At 41.5% G+C, this 26,857-nt stretch overlaps 1 protein-coding gene across 1 annotated transcript; it reads right to left on the bottom strand.

Annotated features, from left to right (window-relative positions):
- On the bottom strand, window positions 1-25,042 carry LOC306982284 (rac GTPase-activating protein 1-like). The gene is made up of 17 exons (XM_079582181.1): window positions 24,923-25,042; window positions 23,160-23,256; window positions 20,917-21,119; window positions 19,076-19,245; window positions 18,368-18,437; window positions 16,281-16,334; window positions 16,093-16,167; window positions 15,899-16,016; window positions 13,373-13,515; window positions 13,089-13,253; window positions 12,913-13,008; window positions 11,343-11,541; window positions 9,495-9,600; window positions 5,579-5,711; window positions 5,393-5,495; window positions 2,593-2,698; window positions 1-156 (listed from the first exon to the last, which is right to left on the bottom strand). The coding sequence occupies exons 2-17, from the start codon at window positions 23,242-23,244 to the stop codon at window positions 81-83; spliced, it is 1,902 nt and encodes a 633-aa protein (XP_079438307.1). The 5' UTR covers window positions 23,245-23,256; window positions 24,923-25,042; the 3' UTR covers window positions 1-80.
- Between the last annotated feature and the right edge of the window lie 1,815 nt (window positions 25,043-26,857).

Below are 26,857 nucleotides of genomic sequence, written 5' to 3'. Positions count from 1 at the left end.
AGTATTAGGACATGATAATAATGTGCACAGACAACACTGTACTGCCGTAAGTATCCCAGAGTTTTGGAGACTTCAAAACTTCACTTGAGCTGAGGAGAAGCGAAGAAGTTCCCGCTCTTCAGGGAGGAGGCCGAGGTTTTAGTCCTGCTGCCAAACCTGTAACAGACACAGAATGAACAAAAGGGAAAAATCAAAATCCTCTCTGACGGAGAGTATGTAACTGCAGTCAAAGGGCGACACCGGTTTGAGAACGTGCAACTTATAATGGAGATTCTCACAGAACGTATATAACCTCTGAACTCCCACATGAACCCAGCGAGTTTGGAAACGTGACTGAGCTCTCCGTAGGTGAAAACAGTTTAATTCCTCGTGTCTCGGTTTCTGAAAAATCTAAGCCAAACAGAGGCTAGTTTGGATCAAAATCTGATTTTTTTTTTCTACAAATAATGCATCTTTTATGCAACACTATCCTTTCTGATTAACTCCTCTCTCCAACTCTCTCCTCCCTGGACGGACACTAACGTTAAGAGGCAAATGCCTAAATATCTCTGTTTCAAGTAAGTTTTCAACAGCAACATTGTTGACACGTTTAGAAACACTGCGTGTTATCGATCGCATGTACATTTAAACATCCTGGTTCTGGATTGAAGACTTTAACAGGATGTTTCTCAGTCGTCCTTGGACCGAGTTTGACCATTTAGAAACTCAGAGAAACGTTAAAATCTCAACTGTTGAGAAAATGATGTTATCAATCTGTTTTTGAAATAGGGGGTGGGGTTAAATAAGTTTAACTTCTCCTCACTCCTTTTTGTATTTGGCTTTTCAAGGGAACTGACAAGTTTGCTTTTGTCTTCTTGATTTGTAATAGCCTTTACGTTTAAAATTGTGTAAAGGTGTGTTGTGTTGCTCACATGTTCAAAATAAAATAACGAACGAACAAACTGTTTCGATCTTTCCATTGGAAGCCGCTCTGCTTTGTCAAACGTGCGAGAGAGAAGTGGCGGGTTTACAGCTGTTCACTACGTAACACCACACCCAAGAAATGGAACAATATATGAAATGTCCAGATCGTGACTCTTCACAAGTTTTTAATCGTCATTTGTTTCTAGCTTCGTAATAAAAGAAAAAAAGTTTTTCTGTTTTTGGCTCTCGATGTGTTAACACACGTCCAGGAGCAAACATTTGAACAAGAATCACATACGTGTTTGCTCGCTCTAAACTACAGGATTAGCAGCTTTGGCACACGGAGAACAGATTAACCAAATATTAGTTAGTTTGTCATTTTAACAGATTGATGATTGATCATGTTTTCACTGTACCACCTTGACTAAAAGTTTTTTTTATTTAATAGGACTCTAGATCAGGGGTACGCAAGTTTTCTTGGCGGAGGGACGATTTTCTTTATTGTAAACAGACCGAGGGCCGAAGCCGCTGATTATTAGCCCAAAGTAAAGCACAACACTGGGAAAATTACCATCAGGAGATAAATGACTGAATTGCTTGAATTAAAGTTATTCTATGTTGAATTTGAGTCGGTTTGACCTAATCCAAGATACAAATGCTACAGCGCCAATGGAACAAGAATAAAACCCACTTCAAATCAGACAATTGTATTTCACTTGAACTGACACAAAACTATCTGAATTAAGAGAATAACGACTACTAGATGTTTTATCTCATCCAAGACCAGACCAAATCTAGATTAGAATCTTAGATTGAATCTCTTAAGTAGATTTGTGTAATTTCTTCCTTAAAGCAGTACTAAGTAACTCTTCCCCCTAGAGGCCATAAGCGCAACTGCAGGTGTAGTAGCAAGTTACGATTTTTTAACTTATTAATTGTCTTGGAGAGTAAATACTGCGCTGACAGGAAAGGCAAAGGGAGAGAGGGATATTGTGCATCCAATTATACAATGGAAATATTTTTTTTCACTCAAACTTGGCTGTAAATACTGTTTAAAGTGACGTTAGCCCGCAGTTAGCTTTGCCCGTTAGCATGTTAGCTTCTTCTTCGTGATTCTATTAGTGTGTATTGGTGGCTCCGGACCGGTGGCAGTCAAGTTGCAAACATGGTTTTCTGAGACACCAGGGGGAGATGAAAGACCCTCCAGTCATCCCATAAACACTTGTATTACCCCCACAGGGACTACGGAGAGGATTTATTAAGGTAAACACGTTACTTAGTACTGCTTTAAAACGATTAATCTTTTTACAGTGCGCTTCCTTCAATTTTACCAGTGTTGTACATAACATATGACCTAACTGGGTGCATTGACAGTATTTCTACCTTTTTTTCTCCCATTTAACTCTAATAATGTTAAAAGTACTCTCTGATTTGTGTGATAATGTTTCTCCAAATCATCTTGAGGGCCAGAGGTTCTGTGCTGGAGGGCCGGATTTGGCCCTCGGGCCTGACGTTGCCTACCCCTGCTCTAGATCCATCTTTTTCCAGACAAAAGAGGAACAGACATTTCATTGAATAAAGGCCAAATATTTAGATACAGTGGTCAGTGCATCTATTACCAGTGAACTATGAACAGGAATACGAATGTAAGACCGTCCCCCCCCCAGTGTAATGTGGGCTGTGTCTCACAGAGTGGTGCTGGACAGAGTCTGGATCATCCTCTGGGACAAAGAGGACGACGAGGGGGTTTTGGACATCTGGTGTTCAGGAGTGGTCAGCGGGCCCAGGAGCGACACTACAGAGAATACAACACATGGTTTTATTAGATAAAAGAGCAGCACACACGACAGGAGGCCCAGCAGCTTCAGGATGTCAACAAGTGCCAAGTGGAAATCTGCCATGTTTGTAGATACTAACACATGTCCATAGACTTATGTACACTAGCTAAAAATACAGTCCTGATCCAAAGTTTAAGACCAGTTTAAGGCTGCTCTAAAATCAGTGGAGTTAAACAGAGACACCTACAGTCTCTGTGGGAGGAGCAGGCGCTAAAGACGGGTAAATGTCCATGATCTGTCCTCTGAGTTTTCTCTCATGTCCCTGAGACGTAGTTTTTATGCACCTTTTCTGAAAACAAATCGTTTCTCCAACTCTTTTGTCCTCCCTGTCACTGAACTGTTGATTTCTAAATCGAGTGTGTTTATTAAGGCGAGACACTGCAGGTGAACAGGGGAAAAAAATAAAAGTAGAGATATCAATTTGAAACTTTTGCTGAACATCACAGATATAAATATGAGAAAAAAAATGTATTGCATTTTTTCTGTCATTTTATGTTTTCACATAAAAATAAGGCATTTTGAGCATTAAAATGGCCAAAATTGCCTATATTTTGGGCAACAAAATCAAAATAATGAATTGAGCCAGATTAAATTTTATGGTTTTATTTTATTGACATATTAGTGACTAAGATTTTTTCAGAGGGGATTTTGGATATTTTGTTTAGTTTTTCAATAAACTAATCATCAGTGAAAAAAATCTGTAAAAACTCAAATTCCGCCTATTTTTTTTTTGTTTCAAAGTTGAATAAATCAGGCTAGGAATTAGATATTAAAAAATCCCTCTGAAAAAACCTTCAAAATCTTGTTGTGTCTCAGACTGTAAAGTTTGGAGTCTGTGGGAGCTTCTATAAGGGCTCAGGCTCTGCCCGAGTGAAGCTTCTTTCATTCAGAGAAAACCAGCCCTGAAGTTTTGTAGCGAGTGCGACTTTTCCGCACCAGGCCTGACCAGGCGTCTCGTAGGAGGAAAAATACCATATTTGGGTGAAAGCGTCATCACGGGGCCCCTTAGCAGGACACGTGGATGTAAAATCTGTCAATATTTATGAATGAAAACCCGCGGGAAAGACTGACTTTCTACGCGGCGCAGCAGCTACTTCCGGGTTGCCCCCACCTCGCAGACAAAACATCATAAAATAAACATCATAATTTTTATATCTGACATGAAAACTAAGATGTAAAGGGAGGAAAATAGATAAAAATCTCCACTTCGACCACTGCGTGAAAAATCAATACTTTCACCTGCCGTGTCTCGCCTTAAGTAACAAACCTTTTGAAATGTTCTACTTTCATTGTTCTGGACTGTTGCTCTCTTGACCCTCTACTGTCGTCAGTGACACACAGTGAGTGACTGTTTGTGACTGTTGTGTATTTGAAATGTTCTGTTCTGAGGTTTGCTCTTTGGGACCAAAAAAGTTTTCTGAATCTGAATCACTTGAAAATTGGCAAAAATTTCATCTCAACAAGGTTCCAAGTAGAGCTGCAATATAGAAGAAGAAGAAAAGTGAGACAAAACACAACTTGAGTCAAGCTTCTATTGAAAATGACAAATAAACTTTTGATCAGCAGCAAAAACAGACTAGAAGAAGAAGCAGATGAAGAAGAAGCAACAGCAGCAGAAGAAAGTCACAAAGAGGAAGAAGTGGAAGTTTTTTTTGCTTTGACTGCTATTGCTCATACAATTACAGAAGTTGCACAATTCTTTACTAATTTATAGTGTTATAATGCCATTTATATGCCCAGATACTATATTTTTAATGCCGCCGGGGAAGAAATGTTGCGATCCAGAAGCAAATTTTCACAACGGGAAACTTTTGATGAAAAAATAGTGTATAATTTCAGCCAAAACTGGAGCTGAATGTGTTTTAGAGCAGAATCTTGCAGGACAAATAGTTGAGAAATGGCTTTATTTTACAAGAAATGTATATTTAATGCCCATTTTGATCAAATTTAATGCTTTTTAAGGACATTCAAAGCCTTTATGGCACAATTCATTTAATGCCCTGTGGAAACCTGCCTTTTCGTATTCATTTTCAGCCAATATTTTATGAGCCATTTCTTTGAAAGCACCTCATATCTTTCCTGAGAGTGATGGTATTTAATTTTTGTTTTTATATCATCAGAATCAATCACACATTCAGAAATGATCTTGTGCACTCTTCCACTAGAGGCCATAAGCGCAACTGCAGGTCTGTTAGCAAGTTACGATTTTTTTAACTTATTGTCTTGGAGAGTAAATACTACGCCAACAGGAAAGGCGAAGGGAGAGAGGGTTACTGTGCATCCAATTATACAATGGAAATATTTTTTTTCATTCAAACTTTGCTGTAAATACTGTTTAAAGTGACGTTAGCCCGCAGTTAGCTTTGCCCGTTAGCATGTTAGCTTCTTCTTCGTGATTTCATTAGTGTGTATTGCTTTCTCCGGGCCGGTGGCAGACAAGTTGCAAACATGGTTTTCTGGCCAGAGACACCAGGGGGAGATGAAAGACCCTCCAATCATCCCATAAACACTTGTATCACCCCCACAGGGACTACGGAAAGGATTTATTATTAATATTGTGAAATACTGGAGTTATTGTGCAGGTTTAATTCTAAAAGAAGAACATGTTGAAACAGCAGACGGGTGGTAGTGGTGATGGTGTCAGTCAGTACCTCCGTGGTCAGGAGCGTTGGCGAGCGGCTCCATCCCCTCATTGTCGGGATGAGCAAACTGCGTCCAGAAGGAGGCGGGGATGCTCAGCAGCCGCTCCACCACCTCAAAGACAAAGACAGGTGTGAAAGGCGGGAACAGGGGGCGGGACGGTTTGGACATGAGGGACACGTTAGGCCTGCAAGTACCCGCGGCTGCCTGTTGGTGTCCTGCAGGATGGTCATGGGGTCGGGGTCGGGGACCGCGTGCCCCACCAGCGTCGGGCCGAAGACTCGCGACAGGTTCATGGCGTCCATCTTGGTCTCGGCGCACTGGGACACTCTGAGGACACACAGATGTATCATATCATCCAGTGCACTGTCACGAACAAATCTGTTTTTATTTTTAGTGGACGAAAATTCAATGAACTAAATCGAAAATGACTTTTTTCCTCTTTATCAATGTGTCAACTTGTATTTTAAAGCTTCATATAAAATAAAATCTAATCTAAGCAAACTTTACATTTTGGTGATTCTTGGGAAGTGGAACGAAACATGTCAAAACATAACACATAGAAAGGCTCACTACAGTTTATGGAAGCTATTTACTATCAGGGGCTGGAAAATTCCCATTAAACTGCCAGATATTTTCCTAGGAACTTTCAATGGACATTTTAGCTCAGAAATATGGGGAAATTTCAAAAATTAAATAAGCCACCGTTTTTACACACTGAGATATGTTCTTACCTTAGCTTTCATGAGTTCTTTAGGACCTGTCTGATCTTCCCCCGTGCCTTCAGTCACGTAAACACAGCGCAGACGACGTTAGCATTTAGCCTCTCCCTCTCTCCTCTATAGCTCCAAAACAGGTCAAGATAGAAGCTACCAAGCTCTTCCACGTTTTCCCTATTTAAATATGGTTACGTGAAGTGTTCCACTACAAAGTATAATTACACAAAATTAAACAATGTGGATTTTCTAAGCGGATAAAAGGGGGAACTATATTGTAAGGCGTAATAATACCCGGAGTAGTTTGGCATCCGCACAGTAAAGTGAAGATAACTGCGTGGATTTCGAACTACTCCTGGTATTATTACGCCTTACAATATAGTTCCCCCTTTTATCCGCTTAGAAAATCCACATTGTTTAATTTTGTGTAATTATACTTTATAGTGTAACACTTCACATAACCATATTTAAATAGGGAAAACGTGGAAGAGCTTGGTAGCTTCTATCTTGACCTGTTTTGGAGCTATAGAGGAGAGAGGGAGAGGCTAAATGCTAACGCCGTCTGCGCTGTGTTTACGTGACTGAAGGCACGGGTGAAGATCAGACAGGTCCTATAGAACTCGTCAAAGCTAAGGTAAGAACATATCTCAGTATGTGAAAACGGTGGCCTGTTCCTTTAAAACATGTATTTGCATTCTCCTTAAAGAGCAACTAAAGACCAAACTCCGCCCACATTGCAGTGGGAAATTGCCGCTAATGCAGGTCGGCTCAGCGGACGGTGAGGGAGGCGAGAGGGGGGCAGAAAAACCGCCGCGAACAGCGTTGAACACAGACAATTGACTGTGTCTAACTTCAAATCATAACAATGTCACCCAAGAAGTGACTTCCTGTTTCGATCCAGAACGGCAAAATAAAAGCACACAGCTCGCCTCATTGATTAGTCCAGCAGGTACTTGCAACAATATAAGTAAATACACACATTTTAAGTGTTTTGTCTGATAATAGTTATGCAGAAAGAAAGCTGAACTAATGAACTGCTGAACTAATGAATAAGATGGTGCTTTTATTAAACAGGAAGTCACTTCTTGGGTGGCATTGTTATGATTTGAAGTTATGCACAGTCAATTCTCACACCGCGCGGCTGTGTAGCGGACATCTCCACGGTAACGCTCAGAGCTAATGACACACCCCCTGATGCTTTGTGGATGTAAAACTGAAATCCGACACAACGTGGAGTTCTCCTTTTACAAAAAGTGGAGGTTCACCAAATCAAAATTCCACATAAATCAGAAATCCGTCAGGTCTAAGGAAACACGCGGGCTTAGAATATATAAGTTTAAAATATACCTGATTACACTAAAATGATGAAACAAATCAAGTGGGAACAGCAGATAATATTCTACAATCATCGATTACACATCAGCAGAAAAATGTTGGTCTGGCCTTTAGTTGCTCTTTAACCCTTTTTCTAACAAGTGGTGGGGGAGGGACAAAACAGCAAAGATATATATAATTGTTTATGATAGTTTAATCACACTCTGATTGGTTAAATTCAACTGTCACTTAGATCATGACAGACTCTATTCATAACTTAAACAGCCACATCAAAGCTATAACATCATCAGCTTTTTACCATCTGAAAAACATTGCTAAGATCAGAGGAATAGTGTCAAAACCAGACTTAGAGAGACTTATCCATGCATTTGTCTCCAGCAGGTTAGACTACTGTAACGGCTGCTCACTGGCCTCTCTAAACGAGCTATCAGACAGCTACAGAACATCCAGAACGCTGCTGCTCGAGTCCTGACAAGAACCAGGAAATACGACCATATTAGTCCAGTGCTCCGGTCTCTGCACTGGCTTCCTGTCACTCAGAGAATAGACTTTAAAACAGCTCTGCTTGTTACAAGTCTTTTCATGGTTTAGCACCAAAGTCCATCTCTGACATGTTAGAGCCGTATGAACCATCTCGGGCCCTGAGAACTTCAGGGAGGGGCCTCCTGGTGGTTCCCAGAGTCAATAATAAACACGGTGAGGCTGCGTTTCAGTTTCATGCAGCTAAAATCTGGAACAGTCTTCACGAGGACGTGAGACAGGCCTCAACTCTGACAATGTTCAAATCCAGGCTGAAAACAGTTCTTTTTACCAATGCATATGACTGAAAGTATTTTATCTGCACTCTCGCCTTTTACTGTAATCGATTAATTTTATGTTGATGTTTTTTATTGATTCTATTTGTTTTCTTGTATTTATGCAACTGTGAAGCACTTTGTAGAGCACAATTCATACACAAGGCAATTCAAATAAACTTGCCTTGCCGTACTGTAGGAGGAGTGACACTGTGTCTGACACAGAGCTGCATTAAACAGAACAAACCTAACTGATAGACTTAGAAGTAACAACATAATATTGTAATACTGCAGTTGTATTACAATAGATGGAAACAAACGCCACGACCAACGCTGTGAGTAGTTTATAACCATCAAATTAAATGTTTATGATTCAGTTTATATCTGTCTGTAAAGAAGCGACCTTCAGTTGTGTTAATTCCCCATTTAATCCCATTAACGCCAATCAGTGTTAATTTTGACAACATATTTTAGTTTTAGTCTTAATCTTTTGACTAAAATTTAATTTAATTTTAGTCGAGTTTTAGTCCAAAAAATATCTTCAATTTTAGTCTTGTTTTAGTCGACTAAAATTGCTTGTAAATTTTGTCGACTAAATTTAAAGGGGCTGGATGCAAGTTCGCCATTTTATACTCACTACTGCCACCTCAGGCCACATGTGTAACTGCACCTTCTATATAAAGCTCGTGCATGACGGCAATTCGGGCCGAAGTGAAACATTTTTGAGTGACAGTGCAGGATTTTAGAGGCAGTTGTGGTGAACAGGTCTGAGCTCATTCTACACATTAGCACATGGCTGGAACATGTAGGGGGAGGAAAATACTTAATTTTAACATTTTTAAACTCCTTATAGTCCCTTTAAAGACTAATTTAGTCGGCTTTGCTTTTATAATATGTATTATAATCATATTTAATAAAGCTCTTCTGCTTCATGTTTCTGCTCCACATGAACAAAGCTCAGAGCTGATCCTTTGGCAGAGAATTTACATGATCTGAGGCTCTTTCAGACGGTCAATAGAAGTTTGGATGATTTTAATCTCTCCCCTTCATATTTTAGTCGACTAAAATATCTGGACATTTTAGTCATAGTTTTAGTCTCATGAAAAACTTTTAATTAAGACTAAAAGTAACTATTTACAAGCAATTTTTGGATGTTTCAGAAGGTCCATGTGAGTGTTTTGTGTTTCCTCAGCTCAAACCATAGAACTGTGGATAAAAAAAGCAATAAACTGAATTCTGGGGCTGGACGAGAACATAAAGGTGCTCACTTCTGCAGGTGGAGGACGAGACAGGCCAGAGTGTCCCGGTTGGGCTGAGGCAGCTCACTGACGACGTGGTACAGCGCCGCGCGACTGTTGTCCTCGTCCTGCAATTCTGACAAACCACAGAACCACACTCAACACCAGATCAAGTACTGTACTGCAGTTTAGAACACTACATGTACATTTCAATACACAAGCAACCACAGCCCTGTTTCCACACAAACACATTCACAAGGAACTCTTATTCTCAATGATAGTCTTTAGTAGGGGCTGCACAATAATCTTCATCCCATATTAATTTATTTAATGTATTAATTTATTTGAATGGGACGGTGCATATTAATGAACAGACAACTAGTGCTGTAAAAATGGCGGATTTAGCTCAAGGCTAATTTCCATCCGCAGTCCCATGAGGTAAAAAAGAACAAACAACATATAAAACACATAAGCCAAAACACACAGCAGTACATGACAGACAAAAGAGGCAAGGACAACAACTACACAATACACAAAGTGCATCTCCTTCAAACGCCACTCCCCTCGTCCCTCCCACTCACACACCTGTACCTGCAGATATAAATATGAAGATGTTCCTGTCTAATGCCTCTTAATGGTTACACCTTTGTTGGGAAAGACGTCGTTCTTTCAGTTGTCTCTTAAATCAGACGTAGATGGGGCTGGGTACAACTACTTTAACGATATCTGCTTTTTGGTACCGGTGCCTTAACAGTACTTTTTTCAATACTTTTTTCAATATTTTAATTGAGTTAAAATAAAGTGTATAAAAAAAGTTCAGGAGGAAGTCCAAACACGGCACAACAGAAAACAGGCGCAGCAGCGTCACCTGTAACTTTATGTTTTGAGCAGAATTCCCACTAAAGCCGTGATAAAAAGAGAGAAAGGACATTATTCCCTCCTGAGCTGCAGGAACAGACCAGATCCACATCAGGCACCGTTTTCTTTCAGATAAACTTTTCTAAACACACTGAGCTGTTCGACAGTGAAAGCTCCTCACACGTCACAGATCTGTTACATAGTGAGAGCGCTCACTCTGTCACTGAAAATGCACCATAACTGTTCCAAACATGCAGAGTGAGCGCTCACCTTTTCCAGAGACAATCTTTGATCCCAAATGCTCCGGTGCAGCTGGAGTTTAAACAACAGCAGTAACTTCAGGTTCTGGGGCTAAAGCTAAAGCTAAAGCCCATGTGTTTCTTGTCATACCGTGTTGTCACTGCTTTTCTATTTGTCTAAGAGTCTAGTTTCTTATTCAGTCCAGGTTTAGTCCTGGTTTTTAACCAGTTTACTGTAAGTCCTGGTTCAGTCCTGGTTTAGTCCTGGCTCAGTCCGCGGCTCTGCCATCTCTGATAATGACTGAAGTGTGAGTAAGTTACAGCTTTGCTTCTGCATTTGCGCTGAAGCTGCTCATGAGTTCAGGCTTTTTTAGACTCACTGCGGATCATTTATTGACGTTTGGAGAGAAAAAGTACCGAAAATTAGCACCGAAAAAAATAAATAAATTCAATACCGCCCCCTACCGGAGCTTTTCGGTCAGTACCAAGTACGTACCGTTAAACGGTACCCAGCCCCGAGACGCAGGTGCTGCTTTCTCTAACGGGCATAGGTGTTCCAACTAGAACAAGCCTTAATGGAAGAACGTTTTGAGAAAACATGCGCCTCTGAAACTGTACTTCACTGTCCCCCCTGACTGTTGATCGAGTGCTGGTCTCACAATTTCTTTTTTTAATGAATTCCCTAAGAGGGGGCGGGGCCAGATCATGTAACACTCTATGAACAAGATTTTCAAAGATTTTAGATTTTCAAAATTGAAAAATGTATATTTCTTAAAAATACCTGCAGCTTCCATGAAGCTCCTGTTGAGGGCACAGGTGAGCAGTGGTTCGGGCAGGTGTCTGAGGAAGTCCTTCAGCACGCCGGTCACCACGTGAATGTCCTCCACTTTACCAAGAGGGGGCAGTGTTTTACCACGGATCAACTTCTCCTTTAACTCCTTCACCTGACGATCCTGACCCGACACTCGGTACAGGCCGACCTGAGGGAGAGGTGGAGCAGTGAGTGAGAGGAGGTGTTAGCCGCAGATTGGATCAGTTAGCCCCAGGGCAGCTGTGGCTAGAGAGGCATGTAGTTTACCATCACAGAGTATGGAGTACAAAAAGACAAAGCTCTCATTCTCAACGCCTATTTTATGATGTTTTGTTACTAGCAAGCCAAAGCTATTCAGGACATAACAGCGCGGCGCAAAGCCCACACATATTCATTCACAAATAACGACACATCACAAGTATGCTGCACCACCCAAATATGGTCAGTATGGTGGGTCCCAATAGAAAGGTATCAGTGGGGATGGGCAATGAATCAAATTTTAATCTAATCGCAATTTTAATAAAAGTTAATCTAGGGCTGCTCGATTATTGAAAAAATAATAATCACGATTATTTTTGTCATAATTGAAATCACGATTATTCAAACGATTATTTGTTGCCTTTAAAAAAATCCATCAAAAAAGTGACAAAAATCCATCAAAAAAATGACAAAAAAAACATTTAAAAAAATGACAAAAATCCATCAAAAAATGACAAAAATCCATCAAAAAAGTGACAAAAATCCAGCAAAAAAATGAGAAAAATCCAGCAAAAAAAGTGACAAAAAAAACATCAAAAAATGACAAAAATCCAGCAAAAAATGACAAAAAAACATCAAAAAAAGACAAAAATCCAGCAAAAAAGTGACAAAAATCCCAAAATTTAAAAAAAAAATGTGAAAAAAAAATTGATTTTTTTTTTGGGGGGGGGGAATAAAAATAAAAAAAATTGAAAAAAAAATTATAATCGATTTTTTGCGATTATGCTAATTTTGTAATCGTTTACTGTTGTAATTGCACAGCCCTAAGTCAATCTCAATAATCGCGTGGTGCGTTTTTTATTCGACAGGAGAATTGGCCATTGTCGCATTCTGAAAAAAATAATAATAATCCGGGCGCCATGATGCTGCAGCGCCTGTCAGATCAAGCCCAGGGAATACTCTGACTAACAACCAGGAAGTCACCTGAAGTGATCTGGTGAATTTAAGTGTAAAATCAGCTACAAACTCGTGCTAACTCGTCAATGGGCAAAACAAACACGCGAGAGGCTGTCAGAGGACCAGGACAATAAAAATGCAATTAATCGAAATTGCAATCTAAAACTGCAACTGAATGTCTTTTCGACCATCATTGTGGTATTTTCGGTGAACTTGCACGGTAAAAAGTGTTGAGCAAGGTCAAAATCTTCCAAGAAATGTTGATTTAAAGCCAGTCTGAATCCAAAGTAATGCTTTTTAATGACTTTTAAGGCCTTGATTTGGACACAATTCATTGAACTTTTGATACACCCTGTAGAACGGGTCATGCGGTCAAGACTCTTACCTCCTGAAGTCCTCTGCGCTCGATCTCTTTGATGCAGTAAATGACCAGAGCCGGGATCATCGGAGACGTGAGAGGAGCGAAATCCGCCAGAGTGACCTCGACAAAAACAAAAAAAAGCCAGAAGATTCATCACGAATGTCATCGTTATGGACTTTGCAGCCGTGCAGGCGCAGTACCTGGTTTGTCCTGAGGGGCGTGCTGCAGGCCGTGGGCTCGCACGGCAGGGGGCAGCGCTCGCGACACTCGGGGTGCGACACCATTCGGCAGTTCTGGCATCGGAGGACCACTTTACCGAACTTAGTCCTCCGACCACAGGGGGCGCAACACTCAGACTTGATCACCTGAGAAACGCCACAGTGTCGGGCAGGGGTCAGATTATATCAGTCAGGATCGGGTACGGCATAGCAAGACATATTTGGGGATTGTCGGAGTGAGGCGCGCCTGAGGGGTGTGGCCTCACCGTTTTGGGGATGAAGTGATGTTTCTTGGCCGCCGTCCCTCGTGGCGTGTGCTGCGTGGGGAGGGGCTGACAGGCGGGAGTGCTGGGTGCTTCACTCGCCGTCTCCGACTCCGTAGTGGTCGTATCGGCCCAATTTGGAGCAACTGCAGACACAGGAGGGAGATTGTATAACAGTGAGATGACGCCTCCACTGTCATCTCACACACATGTAATGTTTAGTCATAAACAGAAGGGCAGGGACGATCCGATCTGCATCATGATACCCGGGGCCGATACGATGCGTATTGCGATACACTAAGTATTTATGATAAGTGATACGTTTACCTTAAAATGTGTAAAATGTCATTTGTCCGAAGTTTATAAACCAAATGACTTTTATATGAAAAAGTGCCTTAACTCAATATATAACAAAGTGCTGTGTAACTGTTACTGGAAAACAAAGGAGTGATGATAAAAAATGCCTCCGAACACAAGTATTGAAAGTATTGCGATACTTGATAAAGTATTGATGCTTGGTATTGCAGTAACAGGTATTGTGTTCCCATATCATGTCCCAGCCCTGATAAATACAATGCCACTTTTACCATAAAGCCACTAATTTACTTTAAAGTAACGCATCATCCAATAAATAGAAAGAAATACAGGCATTTATTTATTACAAGTTAGTGTTAGGGGCCCCCTCCGGGAGCTGCCACCTTAACGTGGTGGAGGGGTTTGAGCGCCCGAATGATCCTGGAGCTCTGTTGTCGTGCCCCTGGTAGGGTCTCCCAGGGCAAACAGGTCCAAGGTGACGAGTCAGACAAAGAGCGGTTCAGACGCCCCTTATGAGAGACCAACAGGCCCGGTTAGAATCGTGAGGTCGTCCTTCTGTGGACCCACCACCTGCAGGAGGAGCCATAAGGGGCTGGTGCCATGTGATTTGGGCAGCTCGGATGGCTGCCCCCACGACCCAGAAACGGAAAAGTGGTGGAAAATGGATGGATGGATGTTAGGGGCAGGGCCTGGGTGAAGAAAGTGGGTGATATATTTGTCATTGTACAATTGTACACCCAAATTGCATTCAGGTGTTGGGTTAGTCCTGAGCCGCTGCGACCGAGTGCGCTGCCATTGTGGGCCAACCTGACCTGCATGTTCTTGGAGGTCAAGGAAACCTGAGGACCGCTGGTGCAGTGCCTCCTGGGTTTGTCTCTGTTTCAGAGCGTGATGTCCCACACTGACCAGCTCCTGCATCTCCTCCTCCTCACACACCCTCTGTGCTCCCTCTCCATCTATCCTCTTGTGGTGCAGCCACTGTGCTGCAGGTGTGGGGGCTTTTGGGACATTTGTGGATTTGGAGCTAGCTAGCGTTAGTGGTTTACTTAAAAAAAAGGGGGAAAAAAGCAGTTTCCTTCACCGCAAGCAAGGACTCTCTGCAGCTAAAAATCTGCGGATCCTCACAAAAACAATGCAGAACACTGAAACTACAAATGCAGTTTGCAGAAAAAGGCAAAAAATGCTGCTGCCAAAGATATTTAATAAAACTCTAGCTAGGACATGGCTGTGTTGTGACTGGCCGGTGAGGCTAACCCCTATAGAAACCAATGCAAAACCAGGAGCAACATAGATACAGACGGCATCTCGTCATAGAAGGGGGCGTGGCCTCGCCGAGGGGGAAAATAGAATCTTTAGAGAAACACAATTTTCCGCTCTTTTTTTTGCCATTTTCTGGTGGAATATCAACTTATTTATCACATACAAATAAAGTCAAGTCTAAATCGGGCCCTTATGGATATTTTCTCACAGCAGATTGTTCAGTAGAAGTGAAAAAACGGCAGTTGTTGCTAGCGCTAGCTAACCGTTAGCCTTAGCCCGATGCTAACATGTAGCATCATGTTAGCATTTTCCTTTTTTTTCATGTATCTACGGGCTGTTGAACCACTTTGCTCCTCTCCATGTCTTTGTATCTTTATTTAGTATAAACTATATTCATAATTCACCATTTGTTAAAGTCGTTTTTGAATAATTAGAGAGAGTTTAGATTTTTTCAAAATTGTTTTCCCCCTTAACTGTTTTCAAACATGACCATATATGGGCGATTCGAGAGATGCCGTCTGTATCTATAAAGTATGAATGTTTTAAGTAGGAAACAATTGTTACATTTGATGTGAATAGAAGTGAGTGATTGAAGTGAACAAATGGAGCTAAAGCCTCCTATAAAACTGGAACAATATGTGACACGAGACATAAAAGCCAGTCACAACGATCAAAGACTCATGAAATAAAATTTAAAAAAGATAAAAACAGTACCAAGGAAATAAGTGGCGTTTCCATTCGATTACCTTACACTGGGCTAGAAGGGCCAGGCACAAGATGGCCGCCAGAATTGCCATTTGTTCTAACGTATCAACTCAAGCCATGTCCTATCTAGAGTTTTATTAAAGATCTTTGGCTGCTGCACCAAGAGAGAGGGAAGGCGCTGCTTGTTTACGTGCCGCCATGGAGACAAAGGTCAGGGCCGGGGTCAGGGGTCAACTGAAGGGTACTCACCGCTCCTCTTCCTGCTCCGGGTCCAGTACGGCACGGCCTCGATGGTGGACACCGCCTCCACGGCCCCTCCGTTCATCGGGACGGTGATGGTCGTCTTGGCGACGATCGACTCGTTCACCTGTGGAAGGACGCAACGTGAAGCCCACAGACGTTTAAATACAGACACAAAACCATTCAAAATCCGCGGGGTTTACCGTGTCGGGGCGCCCGGCCGAGCGGGACCTCTTGGCGGCTTTAGGAGGGGCTTCGGCGAGTTTACGAGAGGAACGCTGGAGGGGGAGAAGAAAAGTTATTTGGACACATCATCTGCTGTTTTTCTTCGGGGGTGCAGATTCAGAGGAGGGACAGAGGAAGAGCAAAGAGGGGGCAGAGGAAGACTGACCCGTTTCTGCCGTTTCTGGAGGCGCACAGTTTTCATGGCAGACGTGTCCCAGCCCTAAAGACGCACACAGCACATTCTTTGGTAAATACGACCACCCATTTCTCTTTTTATTATGACAAATGGAACTTAAATTACACACTGAAGAGAAAGATTCAATACATACCAATTTATTCAACTTTGTGATCATCAACAGTAGTAATTTATGTGTAAAATGTTTGTGTCTGTAGCTGTGTTTGAAATGTAGGGCCCGTTACATAATTATGTTCCTGATAGTACCGATACTTTTAACAATATATTAGGGCTGCAACTAACGATTATTTTGATAATCGATTGATCTACCGAGTATTTTTACGATTAATCGATTAATCGCTTGGCTGTGGATGGTGTATGAAAATTGTATTTTTTCATTATTTTAATGACATAAAGCTAAAGTGGCATCACTTGAGGACATGTTGATGGAGTAAACTTAAACTGAGTGTTTTTGGAGGCTCTTAGTGCCAATTCTGCTTTATGATTGGATGAGACACAGACAGATATTTATGAAATTTTCAATGTACAAAACACTACAGACCCAAACTTGAAAAACAAAGTAGGTTTCCTTAAAAAATAAAATATGTTCATGTAATTTTTGCTCTTTTTAAGTCTGTGTTTACTAGAAAACGATTAATCGACTACTTAAATAGTTGACAACTATTTCAATAATCGATTAGTTGTTTCAGCCCTACAATATATATACAATACTGACCGATATAGACCTTTGAGGTCAGATACCGATTTGAAGGGGGTTGGCCAATAGCTGATATTTGAAGTAATTTAATTTGAATCATTTTCTTATTCTCTCAAATAGCCCATATTTTATTTGTTATTTGACCAGGAAAGTCCTACTGAGATTAAGAATCTCTTTTTCAAGGGAGTCCTAGCCCCAGAGGGGAACCTGTTGTACATGTTTTAGCACATAGTTAAACATTTATTTTTATAGCAAAAGGGTTTTAATCATAGATATTAGGGATGCACCGATCCGCTTTTTTGCACTCCCGATCAGATATTTTGACATTTCATCTGGTCTTTTTGCATTATTATATTTTTATCATCATTATATGTTATAGCCTACGGATATTATAATAGTTTTAACTTGAAAAAAATTAAAAAAAAACATGCAAGAGGTTTTGGCTTTAGTTTTGAATTTTAAATTACAACGTTTTTCAGAGGCAGGTGTTAGCGGCAGGTTAATGATAGACAAATGAATGTATATCCTCCTGTGTGATGTGGATGTTGTTCTGTTATAATTGATTGTACAGTTTCGGTGATTTTATTTTGGCAGCATCGGAATTCTGTTTTGAAATGTGTCTTGTATCAAATCAAAATCAAATCTGTATCCTAGCTTAGCGATAGCATGAAGGCTGTGAATCTGTGGTCCTGGATCTGCAGCGGCTCCAGTCTGCAGGTTGACCACAGTGCTGCAATAAACCGCTGCAGATCCATGACAGCAGATTCACGACCGCGTTGTATCGGACCTGTTCAGTTATCAAATCCGATCCAATCCGTTACTTTCAAAATGCCCGGATTGGCTACCGATACCTATATTGAATATCGGATCGGTACACTGCAAAAAGTAATTAAATAGATTAGTATAAACAAATTTTAGTTGTTTTGACTAGGTAAGTTATTGTTGGGCATTTGTCCCAGATTATTTCACTTGTTCTGAGATGTTTCTGACTCGTTTCGATACATTTCGTCCTTATTTCAGGTCCTTTTCTTTGCCAATGGGGTAAGAAAATTGGTCTTATCTCATTGGCAATTTTACTTTCTTATTTCAAACAAGATTTACCCTAGAACTGGTCTGAAATGTCCTCAAACAAGCAAAGTAAACTGGGTCAGATCAGGAAAAGTGTCTAAATTAGCGAAAACCGCTCAAAACAAGAAACATTTCCTCAATTCAAGTCATTTAAGACAATGCTTGGTATTTTTTGCAGTGTACATCCCTAATAGATATATCTAACAGAGGTCGACCGATGTGAGTTTTTCGAAGGCCCGACCTGGAACTGAGAAACAAGGGCATGTGGTTGCGTCTGAGGCGGAGGACTTACCAGAGAGTCGTCTGTTTGGTCGAAGCTGATGTCCGACAGCAGCGAGGCCGACTCATCAATGGTGTTCAACCTGTGAGGACACACACAGCTTAAACAAAAGAAAACAGGGTATATGGCCATAACCAGAGGTCGCCCAGGTTCAATCTTACAAAGACCACATCGACTCCAGTGTCTTATTGACATTTGATTAAGTGCATTAACGTTTATGCACAAATTCATGCACCGGAGACACTGGTGGAGGATCAGAGTTTGGAGTCTAGCAGGAAAAACGCACCACAGAATCAATACCTTTGGGAGGTGCAGGTGGAGAAAGCAAAGATGCGGGGTTAAGACTTTGTTCGGTTTGTTTACGGATATAAAAAAATGAACGTTTATTTGCAGATCCAACATGACAGCAGTAGACGCAATGCCATCTTTCAATCCAGCGTCAGACCGTGCTCTAAATAGTTTAGCTCCAAAGGATACGATTGGCTATGGCCACGTGCAGACACATATGATAGACATTCAACCAAAACAGCTATGGACGATCGTAAACCACCTCTTTCCTACAAGAACATTAATTGGTGGTCCCCAGACTAGATATCACGTGATATTTATTCTGTTGATAACCAGGCTTCAGAAAGAGGGGTAATTTGGGGGAAACATTAGTGTCTATATGAAGTAGGAGAGGTGAGTGGTGAGGTGAGTTAAAATGAATAAATGAAGTACCTTCTGCTGCTGTTGGGGTTGCCCTGGGGGCCCTGGGCGCTCTGGGCGACCTGGGAGTGTGCGCTGAGGAAGGCGAGGGCAGACCGCTGCTCCTCGCTCAGGCTGAAGGGGGCGCTGCTGCTGTTGGGGTCCGACAGGAGCAGCTCCCGGATCAACTGCAACTGCCGCTCCTAAACACAGGAAACACTTGACTACAAACAAAAGCACATTGACACAGGGTCAACTGTCAAACTGAAATGACAGTATAAGACAGTGGTTCTCAACTGCTGGGTCGGGCTCATAAGTGATGAGCAGCAATAAAGTTGAGCGGGAGTGAGAAAGCAGGGCTCCTGCACACTGTGAAACTTAAGACCTTTGTAAGACCTGGAATCACAAAATTGAAGACCACGGGCTCCTAAAGAATAGGCTAACATTTTTTAAATAAATGTTAGTCAAATTCATATTGATTGATATTAATTCAAAAACAAAAACAAATAACTATTTTGCATACTTTGTACATAACATCATTTGGAACAGAAACAGACAACTGCCACAATGTCAATTAACAAATGGTTACTGAAATAAGAAAAAAAAACCTACAAAGGCCTATAAAAGGTCCTGTATCTTTTACATTCACGATCAGCAGGGTCCTGAACTAATGGAGAGAGCTCAGGATTTGGTAAAGGACGAGTTACTGATGGACAATCACTGCAGCGTGTTAGAAACATCATGTTCACTGTGAATCCTGCCTCAAAGGAAACGCCAGCTTTTATCTTGACGCTGAAGGCTAAAACTTTGCACTACTTTAAATGTTTATTTTGTGTTAGCCGTGTTAGCCTCAAGATAAAAACAGCCACCGTTATGAACACGGAGGTTTCCTCCAGTGAAGTCCTGACATCTCACTTAATATTTGTGTCCTGCTCCAATCACATCCAAACCTTTACTCGCTGTCCTTCACCAATCTTGAGCTATCGCCTCCTTTCTGTGGGACCTGCTAATTTTTAATGGGAAGAGATAACGGACATGAAGGACAGCACCAATGTAACTGTTCAGGCAGAAATCATGTGGAGTCACTGTACATACAGCCCATTATGTATAACTCTAAATAAATAGCATCGAGTTCACACTTCAGTCAGCCAGTGTCCATTATAAATGATTATAAATCATTTGTAAGAGGAGCTGGTCACACACTTCAACTTTAAGACCTGTTTTCACACAGGCTCTACTTAGGTCGAGGGGCTCACGACCTGAGAGCGACCCTTTTGGGTCAGTGTGAATCCAAACGCAGCACTTTACGTCGGTCTAAACACGCTCCACTCTCACATTGACGCCTCTTTTTTGCGTGAAGAAGGAATGAATAAACGCTGCATGAGGACGTGTGGATTACTGCTCTCTTTACGCCTCTTTCCCATCTTTCCCTATCTGCTGCAGTGAAACCTTCCTCTTCACGAGCTGATTAAGGAGCATTAATCTTCGCTTTGCATCTATAAGCCTCACTATTTAACCACGAGGGAGAGGAGCCACCAGAGCGTAACTTCGGGGAAGTGTGCACGTACGTGCCCGCGTGTCGGCGCTTTGAGAGGTTGATGCCGTTGTCATGGGTCCGTTGAAAAGCGGATCGTTGTTATGTGGCTGATGGTGCGACGTCTGGGGTGGGCGCGTGTGAACACAGACTGAACTGACTTTGGAACTAGCACGGGCCGACCTACACAGTGTGGGAACCCTGGACAGTGTGCGGGAGCTTTTTTAGGCGCCAATCACCTCCCGGGTGTGCGGAGTACTTCTTTGCAAGGGAAATGTATTTCTAAAATCAACAATTGACTTTCAAAGTAAAGTAGGACGTGTTTGCTGTGGTTTCGCACCAGTTTGTCGTGCGTGGCCTCGGCCTTCTGCCTCCTCCGGATCTCCACGTCCACCTGGTTGCGCGCGTGTTTGAGCTTGACCTCCAGCGCGCCGCTCTCCGTCTGGGCTTTGGTCAGGAGCTCTCTGCAGGAGACCAGATCCTCGTCCGCTCGCAGCCACTTCCTCCTGCTCTCCTCGAAACTCAGCGCCATCTGCAGGAACTCTGGGGATCACGCGGGGCAAAGGGTGAACACAACTTGACCTTGTTCAGAAACAAATCACTTAGTAGGGCTGGGTACCGTTAAACGATACCAGCATGGCATCGGAAAAAAGGTTTAGTTATTACTCGTATCGAAAGCAGGTACCGAAAATCTTTGGATTCATGTTTTGATGCTGTCGGTCCAAAGACAGCATTAAAGTGACTTGGTTGTTTCAGCTCAAATAAATGAGTTTTCCCCCCCATTTTTATTTATTTTCCCCCTCATTTTTTTCTCTTTTTTTACCCAATTCTTCACCCATTTTTTTCTTATTTTTGCGCCAATTTTCCCCCCTCATTTTTTTATTACTAATATTTTCCCTATTTCCATAATAACCACACTTTTGCCACAATCTCTCCCAATTTCCCCCCAAATTCACAATATCCGGTTCATGTCCAATATCGAGGGGCTACATAAAATTTGAGCAAAAATGGGAAAGTAGTGGACCCACGTAAACGTTTTGAGAGCTTTCCACTCCCAAAAAGTGTGTGTTTGTGTTTTAGTCCTGAATATTTTTGTGTTTAGTCCTGAGCTTGACTTCTTGTGGACAGTCAGCCAGGCAGACGCATCACAGCGACGTCACATGACACCTCTGAGGAAGATTCGGCTGGTATGAAATAGCACAGGTCTGGCTGGAACATATTGGCGATGTGGCATCAATACTAGAAGACCTTCATTAGACTAGAGCAGGGGTCGGCAACGTCAAGCCCGGGGGCCAAATCCGGCCCTCCAGCACAGAACCTCTGGCCCTCAAGATGATTTTGAGAAACATTATGACACAAATCAGAAAGTACTTTAACATTTTTAGGGTTAAATAGGAGAAATACTGTTAATACACACAATTAGGTCATATTATGCACAACTCTGGCATTTGTAGAAAGTGCACTGGAAAAATAATAATAATTTTAAGGAAGAAATGACAGAAACCTACTTGAATTAAGAGATTCAATCTAAAGTATAGAGTAGATTTGGTCTGGTCTTAGATCAGAAAAAACATCTCATCGCCAATGGAACAAGTCATTATTCTCTTAATTCAGATTAGATTGTATAATTTCAAGTGAAAAACAAATCTTTGTAAAAGTAAAAGCTCATTTGTCTGATTTCAAAGTGGGTTCCATTGGCATCAGCATTTGTATCTTAGATTAGTCCAAACAGACTCAAATTCAACATAAGAACCCTCAAGTAGGGCTGAAACAACTAATTGATTAATCGACAACTAATCGATTACTAAAATAGTTGTCAACTATTTCAGTAATCGATTAATCGTTTTCTAGTGAACACAGACTTAAAAAGAGCAAAAATTACATGACCATATTTTATTTTTGATGGAAACCTACTTTGTTTTTTTAAGTCAGGGTCTGCATTGTTTTGTACATTGTAAATTTCATAAATATTTGTCTTTGCCTCGTCCACTCAGAAAGCAGAATTGGCACAAATAGCCTCGTACAAACGTTTACTTTAAGTTTACTCCATCAACATGTCCTCAAGCGGCGTCACTTTAGCTTTATGTGATAAAAAAATGGAAAAAATACAATTTCCATGCACCTTTAACAGCCAAGCGATTGATCGATTAATCGTAAAAATAATTGGTAGATTAATCGATTACCAAAACAATCGTTAGTTGCAGCCCTATATTCAAGCAATTTTAAGTCATTTATCTCATTTAAAAATGGTAATTTTTGCAGTGTATTCTTTACTTTGGCCTAAAATCGGCGGCTTCGGCCCTCGGTCTTTTTACGATGAAAAAAATTGGCCCTCCGTTAAGAAAACTCGCCTACCCCTGGACTAGTCTCCAATCCAACTATATTTATACAGCAACAAAAACATATGATATTTCAACAACTAAGGCAGTTTCCAAAGTGCTGCACAATCAATTAATAATATTACCCTCTTCGATGACAGCTCGCAACACCATATTGTTCACAGCAGCGAACCCCCCCAAGGCGCAATGCATTATGGCATTGAGCAAGAAGCGAATCCCTCATTAACGGCGGCACAAAACTCACGTGGCTCAACGCTGTCGCTGAGTCCGTCCATCTGCGCTTTCAGACTCTGGAACTGGCCCAGCAGGTTCAAAACGGGAAACTCCATTCCGCTTTCTCTCTGCACACATCAGCCATCACAGAATTGAACCTTGGATGTTATAGACAGACACATATAGAGGAAATCTGCAATGTCGGCAGTGTCGGAGTGCAGGACACAGAGCCACTGGGCACGGACCTACTGGACACTGGCCTAAATTCATCCGTGGAATCAAACACACATTAGAAATCACAAGCGAATTGTCTCAAAACAAGCTAAAAAAAAAACCACACAAAACACTACACCAGCTCCAAAAACAAAGGCTGAAATGGAACTAAGCCAGTAATCAATAAAAGTGTGGGTCGGTGTCAGTTGTTTGCGGTTTGAGAGCATTTGCTCCAATTCGAGTGAAGTCGGACATTAGCTTGCCCTGTTGTTTTCACATTAACCTCTTACCCCCACCGTAAAAAGGAATAGGCCACTGTTTTTTCCATACCGAGATATGTTCTTACCTGAGCTTAGACAAGTTGATGCGTAACTGTCTGGTCTTTGCGTGTGCGCTCAGTCGCGCTAAAACACCAAACATGTTGTTAGCATTTAGCCTCTCCCCCTCTCTCCTCTATAGCTCCAAAACAGGTCAAGATAGAAGCTACCAAGCTCTTCCACGTTTTCCCTATTTAAATATGGTTACGTGAAGTGTTCCACTACAAAGTATAATTACACAAAATTAAACAATGTGGATTTTCTAAGCGGATAAAAGGGGGACTATATTGTAAGGTGTAATAATACCAGGAGTAGTTCGAAATCCGCGCAGTAATCTTCACTTTACTGCGCAGTAATCTTCACTTTACTGCGCAGTAATCTTCACTTTACTGCGCAGTAATCTTCACTTTACTGCGCAGTAATCTTCACTTTACTGTGCGGATGCCAAACTACTCCTGGTATTATTACGCCTTACAATATAGTCCCCCTTTTATCCGCTTAGAAAATCCACATTGTTTAATTTTGTGTAATTATACTTCATAGTGTAACGCTTCACGTAACCATATTTAAATAGGGAAAACGTGGAAGAGCTTGGTCGCTTCTAACTTCACCCGTTTGGCCACATAGAGGCTAAATGCTAAAAACGTTTTGCGTGACTGAGCGCACGCGTAAAGACGGACAGGTACGCATCAACTCGTCTAAGCTCAGGTAAGAACAAATCCTCAGTATGCAAAAAAAACGGTGGCCTGTTCCTTTAACCAAGTGCATTTTCATCAGTTCAGTTCAGGCCAGAGTAACGCCTCATTTGAAAGCTAAGACCTACAAAACTCATCTAAATGGATATTTTTCCTCGCGTTTTTGTCACATTTTAAACACTTTTTTTCCCTCCCCAGCGCCTTTTTGTCGCATTTCCGTCACTTTATCGCCACATTTTCATCGCTTTTTTTCGTTGCATTTACGACACACATTTTCCCGTCACATTTTTGTTTCTCGTTAGCGGCTTTTTCCGTTGCATTTTTGTCACATGTCACGCCTCTTTTTTCCGTTGCTTTCTCGACATTTGTGTGGCTTTTCTGTTGCTTTTGAGAAGTTTGAGAAAGCCGAAGTGGAGAAAACGTGCTCGGTTCAGGTGGGGGTTAAGAGGTTATGTGCAGTACCGGGTTTGAGGGCGGCTGGCAGCGGTATGCCCGACCTTCAGCTAACGTTAGCGCGGTCAGCCGCTCCACAAGCCTCTCTTTGTTTCTCACCCGACAGGATCTCTTACCGTGACGCTCGACCGTCTTCTCTGCCGCGGCTCGGTCCGTACGCGGAGTTTGAGAGTTAAATTTCGCCCCTGAAGAGTGTGTTTTGGTCCCAGGCGACCACCCGCACGGAGCCACTTCCTCCAGAGCCAGTTCAAATCTGAGCGGGCTTCCTCTCTCTGTCCCGGGGCAGCGCAGGCCTGCAGCGCCCCCCGGCGGTAAGCTGGTGTATTCGCTCTGTTCAACACTTTTCACGAGTAGGGGAAAGCTGCAGCTGATATTGTGAACTTTGTTATTGTAATGGCCAGAAATACTTTATTCACGCACGTTAAGTGGAAACATTTTTTTTAATATGACTTCAGGTCCTTCTTCAATTTATAACAGTGTTCAAAACGTCCATGTTAGATGTGTAAGCCTCAATGTGCCACAAAAAGGGGAGGAAAAAAAGAAAAAAATCACTCTACCTTTTTTGCCAAAGAGTGTTTTGATGTCATTCATGTTCATGTGGGCTACCCAATCTCGTATGGCGCACGGTCAAATTAGCGCCTCCGGTCAAAGGTCAATCGGGATAAATACGGTAATCCCAATGTAAAATGTGCACAAATAAAGGTTGTTTTACAAGCATCAAAACTGTGGTACATGAACAAATCATCACAAAAAATATCGAGGGTGAGTATCCGCTTCCACGAACAATTCCACAACATTTTGGACAAATATATTAGTTTTAATTTCCAACTGCAGATGTAAGCTAAATTAAATGTCGACTTGTTGGTATCACTTCATTTTGCACTACCTTGATACATTGTACCTTGTACATTGTAAATTTAGCACAATGTAATGTGGTCTGTAGCAATCTATAATAATCTAATCTATGGGTTAGATACACAATGGACAACTTGTATTAATACTTTGTAGTTACATAATGTAATAGGACACAAGACCCTTGGGGTTAGGGCTTAAGGTTAGGGTTAGAGTTATTGTGCATCTCACATTGTTACAGAGCACATAACATTGTAGGTACAATCAGTGACGTGCGGTGATGGTTGTTGCTGGTGAGGCACATGTTGTATTGATTCCAATATAGAGTGAACAAAACTGCAGGAAAATTCAACTTGAGTGCTTGTCTAACAATTGACCAACGAGCAAACTGCATCAGGTGAGTTAAGTTAAGTTTTACTTTATTAATCTTTGTACAAATCTTTGTAGAGAAATTTGTTCTCTGGATTTGACCCATCCTTAATGTCGCTGGGCGACCTGTAGGTGCAGATCTGCCAGCATGGGCTGGTGCTCGGGGACCCATCTCCATGATGTGGAGCCAGGCTGGTGGTCAGAAGTCACTTTTATTGGGCCACTTGAGCCTATATTTTTGTACAGCTTTATCAAATTTGGCTAATTTTGGATGTAAGAAATTAGCATTTCACAGGAACCTTCTATTAGGGGAGAATAGAAAATTAACCATGTTAAAGTTGTTAGGTGAACATGCTCCTCTGCTTCAGCTGCAGGTCGAGTGAAACAGATCTGATGTTTTTAACAGGAGTGAGGACAATTTAGCATTTCATGATTTTTATCTAAATATGCAGTTTTAATTGTTTAATTGTTTTGTGCTGTTTAAAAAGGTCAAACCTTGGTAGTTCAGAGTAATATATACAATATTACAAGTGATAGTATTTTATACAATGAGGCATCTTTGAGAACTGAATATAATTGTTTAGATTTAAATAGTAGTGTCTGTAACGGGAATATTTAGGGAATATTTAAGACACATACACATCATTTCACAATAGTGGCAATTAATGGAAAAAATCTGTGTTTTGTGGCGCATTATATAAAAGCAGGCAAACCATGACCACATTTGTTTGAAGACATGTAGTGTCCGTAACGCTCTATTCTGCACATAATGTGGACGTCATGTGCTTATAAGGCTTCATACTACATGAAACAGCACATTCTAAACATCA

This window comes from Gobius niger, assembly GCF_951799975.1.
Source record: "Gobius niger genome assembly, chromosome: 24".
NCBI lineage: Eukaryota > Metazoa > Chordata > Actinopteri > Gobiiformes > Gobiidae > Gobius > Gobius niger.
The sequence above is the reverse complement of the archived record's forward strand: the minus strand, read 5'-3'. Positions and strand labels throughout refer to the sequence as shown.

Excerpts from the sequence above, each read along its gene's own strand:
- LOC306982284 (XM_079582181.1), bottom strand. The coding sequence starts at position 23,244 with ATGGAGTTTCCCGTTTTGAACCTGCTGGGCCAGTTCCAGAGTCTGAAA. Across the intron at positions 16,335-18,367 it reads ACCAAACAGACGACTCTCTG|GGCTGGGACACGTCTGCCAT; the intron begins GTAAGTCCTCCG and ends GTGCGTCTTTAG. Across the intron at positions 13,516-15,898 it reads CCGGAGCAGGAAGAGGAGCG|TTGCTCCAAATTGGGCCGAT; the intron begins GTGAGTACCCTT and ends CTGTGTCTGCAG.